The sequence below is a fragment of the Ascaphus truei genome, chromosome 10 (genome assembly GCF_040206685.1).
Source record: "Ascaphus truei isolate aAscTru1 chromosome 10, aAscTru1.hap1, whole genome shotgun sequence".
NCBI classification, from domain to species: Eukaryota; Metazoa; Chordata; class Amphibia; order Anura; family Ascaphidae; genus Ascaphus; species Ascaphus truei.
In genome coordinates, this window is record NC_134492.1 from 18,669,102 (window position 1) to 18,676,603 (window position 7,502).

Consider the following 7,502-nt stretch of genomic DNA (forward strand, 5'->3'; position numbering starts at 1 on the left):
GAACAATAAAGCTGAGCAGAGCACTTAAAAATATTGTATCCTGCTTCTACACTGGTATGCTATGGAGAGATCAACTAAAAACTTGAGTTCTTTGCTGTCTTTGAACACCTTGACCATAAAAGAATTGTTGCAAAACCTTTCCTTCCTAGCATATGCAGATACAATATGGCTTTTATGCTTATTAGGAAGCACTGATTCATCTTTAATATGACTGCCTTAAGATGCTGGTCAATTTTGGTCACTGTGCCGCAGTCAACACACACATTAGATTGTGAGATTATTATTTTTTGTTTGACTAATGTTGTGTGTAATACAAGCATTGTAAAGGATTAAACAAGTAGTATTACATAGCAATCATACAGAACCCATTCTGTTGCACATGATTGTTACTTAAAATTAAGGAGATAGATGTTTGGGGAGTATTTATCAGATCGCATCATGGAGATTTTCCGTGCAGAAGTTTAGGTTCCATCACCAGGTCATCCTTAAAGGGGATGTTGATGTAACTTGTTCTGTGCTTTATTTCTCACTTTCCCACATTGCCATTTGAACAGTTATTGATAACCTTATGCATTCAACACTTATAATAATGTCTATTGGCGTTGGCATTAACCTCCTTAAAAGGCCTTTTATGAAGGGTTTTGTCTACAAGTATGTTTCTTTCAAGCTTGCTTGGTAATGAGTTCATGCATGAATTCACTGCATCTGTTTTCTGAAGGTTATTGAAGATCCCATACAGTTACAGAGGCTGAAATTTACATTTGAGTCGGATGGTTTGTTGGGTAAGTTGTCCCAACCTTTTATCCTTATGATTCTGAAATAAACTGTTTTTTTTTTCTCTCTCTACCCCTACTATCATGGTAATTATTTACTCTTTATCAGACTTGAATACAAAGGGTCACATTTACAGAAGTTTTCACATATCATGTACACAATAAATGTATTATGTTTATAATAAGTAACAAAATATATCCGCGCTTAAGTGAGTTAAAAATATTTTGAACACATTTACCCTAAAGGGGTATTTGTGGTTGCTGCGGTATTCTTTGTTTGGGCCCTATGTAAAGAGTAAATTATTTGCACTACTTATATCCAGAAGCTAATATTACTTAAATTAGGTCTGTTTTTTTGTTAGATGTGTGCCCCTCTCTCTACCTTGTGCTATTAATTGAAAACTAACAACCGTGCATTGAAAATATTCACATAGTAGTAGTACTCACCTGTGTTATACGCACTGTACCACTATTTGTAAGGTTACCAGAGAGAGGAAGCATATTGAATGGCTAGAAATATCTGATACAATATAACCAATGGTTTTTCTGGAACCAGGATACTTGTTTCCACTAGAATTTACTCTACAAAAAAAGCAAAACGGCAAAAGCTTACATATTTTAACAGTTTTTTAGACAAAGTTTCACGCAAACTTTGTACAGTAATTAAAAATACCACGTGTGGTGAATGTGCAAGTCTCGGACAGATCTGCAACCCTGTTTTTCCCCACTATTGCTTAGCAAACAGTGTGCTAATTTGCCTGTCATTACCCAGAATCCCTGGCTGCGATGGAAGTAGTCAGTCTTTACTTGTCATTTTAACACGGACCCCTATGCATTTTCAAATTCCAACTAAATACTTTGTTACTGAACAAACCAATTAAAATGCAGCTAGTTGTAATGCATGCAAAGCTTGATGTGAAAATGTAACAATTCAGGGATACAGTTATACACGTGCCAAAATTGTTTATGCTGTTAGATCTTTTTTACCTAAAACCTCACTATTCCTATTAGAAAAGATAAGAGCTGCAAGTTGACAAGAAATGTCTGCTTGTTTGTCTGGAGCTTGTCTGCATGTTGCCTATGATTCTAAAGGGGCTCTTTCTGTACAAATATGGTTTCCTTTCACAGCATTGATGCACCACAGCAACCATGTGGACAGCAGCCGCTGCTATCAGTGTGTGAAGTTCCTTGTTACTCTGGCCCAGAAGTAAGTCCCAGTAAAGACATGGCTGATCTGAACATGCTCGTCAGCCATTTGGGTTACATGCACCCAAGCAAAACGTCTGTTGGCCATTTGGCTTGTGACAGACCCTTTGTGGTGTTGTTTGTAGGTGACCCATGAGAACACCCTTTTAGCTTTTAAAATAGATTGCATGTCACCAATGAAACAAAATAGTTGTTGAACGGTATTCTAGAAATGTAATTTGCCCAAATAGATGAACCACTTGTTTGCTACACCACATGAAAGTGTATTTGTTTTTTGTTTTTAAAGGTGTCCTGCTGCTAAAGAGTATTTTAAAGAAAATTCTCAACACTGGAGTTGGGCTGTACAGTGGTTGCAGAAGAAGGTAATTAACTAAATATAAATGTATTCTATGTCTACAGCAATATACGTGGATCTTTCAGTTTCCTAAAGTCCGACATTTATAGTGCCAGATTCATACTCTTGTCACAATCAGGCAGTTCAACTTAACAGCAGTTTTTCTCTCTAGCCGTGTGTGTGTTTGCAAGCAGAATTTACTCATCTATTCATTCCTACTTTTTCCCTTGTTCGTGTCCTTGGTGAAACCCTTTAGTAGTTTTGTATGCCTTTTTGTTTTTTGTTTTTGCTGGGTTTCTTCAAAATGGCCTCCTTGGTGATTCTATAAGAACTGCTTTATAACTCTGTCTTGATCAGTACAAGTATGGAAAAGGAGAACTGCAGCAATTCTCGTTGGTTTTTATTGTCACTCCCAGTATCAGTACGGATGGTTAGTTGTTGTTGGACCTTTGTTGGTTTGGTGCAAAATTACCAAGTGGGAAAATGGAATAACGGATCTTACGTCCTTTACAAACTATATCATATTTACTATTACTTTGTCAACATGAATCATGAGACACACGCCTTTCAAAAGACATTCACTTCTGCAATACCGCTAAAGCTAATAGTTTTGTTACAGAGTACTTATTTTCTTATCTTTATACGATTTTGTTTCCCTGCAGATGTCTGAGCACTGTTGGGCTCCACAGAGTAATGTGTCCAATGAAACATCAACTGCTAAAACCTTCCAACGCACAATCTCTGCCCAGGTAAACTGTGTTCAGTTCTAAATGTGCTTGCTGCGCTGTTTAAGGACAGCCAGTGGTCTGCAAAATGTGTTAGAAATGGTGTGTCCTGAAATAAATCTTCTTGTATCTGACAACAATTCCACTAGAAGTTTTACTTGACTTGTTTGGTAAACTAATACAGGCAGTCCTCGTTTTACAACGCTTCGTTGTACAACGAATGGCTTATCCAACGCTATGCAATGCATACCTATGGTCATTTTTACAACGCCAAAACGGCTTATCCAACGCTCTTACGATGCTTTGCAAAGTTGTTTGTGTATATAATATATATATTATATTATTGTATTGTATTGTATGTCTTTATTTATATAGCGCCATTAATGTACATAGCGCTTCACAGTAGTAATACATGTGGTAATCGAATAAATAACAGATAATATAAATAACAGATCATGGGAATAAGTGCTTTAGACAAACATAACATTAAGGAAGAGGAGTCCCTGCCCCGAGGAGCTTACAATCTAATTGGTAGGTAGGGAGAACGTACAGAGACAGTAGGAGGGAGTTCTGGTAAGTGCGTCTGCAGGGGGCCAAGCTTTATGTATCATGTATATCATCTACTATATATTTCTGAAAGCACTGTATGTCTGCATGGCCTGTGTCCCTCAGGCCAATGAGATTGCTCCCTTGGCGCACCCGCCCCTGCACACCTCTCATTGGCCGGTGTGGTCTAACAGTATATACACACATATGTCTCACCCCTCCGGATAGCTACCCCCCCCCCCCATGGCTCTCATTGGCCGGTGCTCTCTAACCCCTGGCCACACTACTACTACTTCTGCTGCTGCTGCTGCTGCTGCTGTCTGAGGTGAGGAATTGGTACTGCTGGATGGGGGGGGGGTTGACCCTCCGTTTTAGACCCCCCCCAGCTCCGTTTTTAACCCCTCCTCCAGTTCCGTTTTTGACCCCCCCCCAGCTCCGTTTTGGACCCCTCCCCCAGCTCCGTTTTGGACCCCTCCCCCAGCTCCGTTTTTGATCACCCCCCTGACCCACCCACCAACCCCCTGTCATACCGAGTGACAGACACACTGACACACAAACAGGGACAGACACACTGACACACACAGGGACAAACACACTGACACACACAGGGACAGACACACTGACACACACAGGGTCAGACACACTGACACACACAGGGACAGACACACTGACACACACAGGGACAGACACACACAGGGACTGACACACACAGGGACAGACACACTGACACACACAGGGACAGACACACTGACAGACACACAGTGACACTCCCACCCCTGCCTTCCCCCTCTCTCCTGCCATCCCCCCCCTCCCGCTCCCCCCTTGCCCGTCTCCCCTGCCTTCCACCCCCTTCCCCACCTCCCCTGCCTTCCCCCCTCCCCCCTTCCCCTCTCACCCCCCTTCCCCATCCCCCCTTCCCTCCCTTCCCACCTTCCCTCTCCCTCCCTTCCCCCCTTCCCTCTCCCTCCCTTCCCCCCTTCCCGCTCTTCCCCCCTTCCCGCTCCCTCCCTTCCTCCCTCCCCCCCTTCCCGCTCCCTCCTCCCCTTGCCCCCTCCCCTGCCTTCCCCCCCCTCCCCTGCCTTTCCCCCCCTCCCCTGCCTTCCCCCCCCCCCCTCCCCTGCCTTCCCCCCCTCCCCTGCCTTTCCCCCCCCTCCCCTGCCTTTCCCCCCCTCCCCTGCCTTTCCCCCCCCTCCCCTGCCTTTCCCCCTGCCTCCCCCCCTCCCCTGCCTCCCCCCCCCTCCCCTGCCTTTCCCCCCCTCCCCTGCCTCCCCTGCCTCCCCCCCCTCCCCTGCCTTTCCCCCCCTCCCCTGCCTTTCCCCCCCTCCCCTGCCTTTCCCCCCCTCCCCTGCCTTTCCCCCCACCCCTGCCTTTCACCCCCTCCTCGCCCCCCTCCCCGCCCCTGCCTTTCACCCCCCTCCCCGCCCCTGCCTTTCACCCCCCTCCCCGCCCCTGCCTTTCACCCACCCGCCGCACTCCTGCCTCTGCCTTTCACCCACTCGCCGCCCACACGCCCGCCGCCCTCACGCCTTTCACCCACCCGCCGCCCACACTACCGCCGCCTCCCGCCGCCGCCTTTCAGCCACCCGCCGCCTCACACCCCTGCACCCCACAGCCGCCGCCCTCACTCAACAGACACCTGCCGCCTCTCACCCACCTGCCACACTCGACACACACCCGCCGCCTCCCGCCCCTACGCACCGACATCACTGACTAGCCGCCGCACCCACTCACCACCCACCCGGCGCCTCCCGCCTCACACCCACCCGCCACACTCACACCCCTACACACCCACATCACTGACCAACCGCGGCACGCACTCACCAGACACCCGCCGCCTCACACCCGCTCACACCCTAGCGGGACTCCCACCCACAGCCAGCACTCCACTACCCACCCGCCACCCGTACTGAACACCCACCCAATGCCTCACACCCACTCACACCCTAGCAGAACACACACCTCACATTTTTACATCACTTATATCACCAAAATATACATTGTACTGTGGTGTGTTTACAATAAACCATTTTTAAACAACAATATCGTATTACATTTTCTTCCATGTTTCTTTTCAACTATTTATAAATAATAATACCTATTACGGATTTACATCCCGGGCAACGCCGGGTATATCAGCTAGTGTATTATATAATATTATACTATAAAATATATATATATATATATATATATATATATATATATATATATATATATATATATATAAATAAAACAGTATATACACTCTATCATTTGTGTGTGCTGCATATCTTATTACCTGCGTAAAATATTTGGTGTATTTTAGTGTTAAAAATGCCTTCAGGAACGGAACCTTTCATTTAAACAGTGTTCCTATGGGAAAACGTGTTTCGCTTTAAGACGTTTCGCTATCCAACGCCATTTTGAGTAACGCATTGTGTCGGATACCGAGGACTTCCTGTCCGATAAATGCCTGCCATGTCAGAATCTGGAATATTATTGTGCATGATGGTGTCCAAAAGTTGATGTAAACTATCATGATTTGACTTGGTGAAATTTGTATAGACTGGTGGCGGGGTCACACATTCCCTAGAACAGAAGTGGAATATTGTATTGTATTGGATTGTATGTCTTTATTTATATAGCGCCATAAATGTACATAGTGCTTCACAGTAGTAATACATGTCATATAAATAACAAATAATATAAATAACAGATCATGGGAATAAGTGCTTCAGACATACTGTAAAAGTAACGTTAAGGAAGGAGTCCCTGCTCCGAGGAGCTTACAATCTAATTGGTAGGTAGGGAGAACGTACAGAGACAGTAGGAGGGAATACTAGTAAGTGCGTCTGCAGGGGGCCAAGCTTTGTGTCATGTGTCCATGATTATCCAGTGCTACTCAAATGCTTCTTTAAGCAGATGCGTCTTAAGGTGAGTCTTAAAGGTGGATAGCGAGGGGGCTAGTCGGGTATTGAGGGGAAGGTCATTCCAGAGGTGTGGGGCAGAAAGTGAGAAAGGTTTAAGGCGGGAGAGAGCTTTAGATACAAAGGGGGTAGAAAGAAGACATCCGTGAGAAGAACGCAAGAGTCACAAACAGAATTTAACAAATAGGAGCAATTCAACATTATAGCATTATTAAAATGAACACTTAGTATGGGACTAATGCTAGCGATTCTAGAACACGTATGCAATTATGGGGAATAGTTTAGCTATACTGATGTATTTGATATCACACAGGTGAATGACCAGGCACCGTTATCAGTCATTGCTTTAAAGTATCTTTGTGTGTTCCTGCAGGATACCTTGGCGTATGCCACTGCCTTGTTAAATGAGAAGGATCAGTCAGGAAGCAGTAATGGGTCCGAGACCAGCCCAGCCAATGAGAATGGAGACAGAAGTATGCAGCAGGTGAGCTTACAGAACGGTTGTGTTAGAGAAGTGTGCGGTTTATTTGTTCCATGACACCTAATTGATATCAAATTTGTATTCGTTTATCGGTTATAAGTCATTGGAACCTGTCTGGCATAAGCACTGAAAAGATTTCCACAGCACTTTTAATGAACAGAGTTGTTTTTAACTGGTAAAGTAGTACGCATGACAGATTTCAGTGCTGCAAGTTTGTTACCTTAATGTAAAGTATGATTTCTTCTATCTAATTAACTGACTATAAAGGTGCACTACCACTTGGAAAACATATCTGAGTGGCAATAACCAAAGCAACGCAAAACATTCCTTACCATTTTGCACAGCGTTTTACATTGAGATTAGCGGTTTCTTTCTTTACCATACAAACTTCTTATGTTAAGCGATTGTTAGGGGCTGTACAATAAAACCCTGGTGCAGTATTTCCAAACACAGGCTGCATTATGAGAGCTGCAGGCTGTTGTCACAGAAGCAGTTCTCCCCTTTTAAGTGTCTGTATATGAACCTTTCTCTGTG

At 44.6% G+C, this 7,502-nt stretch overlaps 1 protein-coding gene across 2 annotated transcripts in view; it reads left to right on the forward strand.

Moving 5' to 3' along the window:
* The window catches only part of USP24 (ubiquitin specific peptidase 24), a 101,139-nt gene that overhangs the window by 88,396 nt on the left and 5,241 nt on the right, over window positions 1-7,502 (forward strand). For both annotated transcript variants that reach the window (XM_075616049.1, XM_075616048.1), the window contains exons 62-66: window positions 719-782; window positions 1,902-1,980; window positions 2,266-2,341; window positions 2,976-3,062; window positions 6,861-6,971. In XM_075616049.1, coding sequence (XP_075472164.1) covers window positions 719-782; window positions 1,902-1,980; window positions 2,266-2,341; window positions 2,976-3,062; window positions 6,861-6,971 — 417 coding nt within the window. The remainder of the gene's footprint in view (window positions 1-718; window positions 783-1,901; window positions 1,981-2,265; window positions 2,342-2,975; window positions 3,063-6,860; window positions 6,972-7,502) is intronic.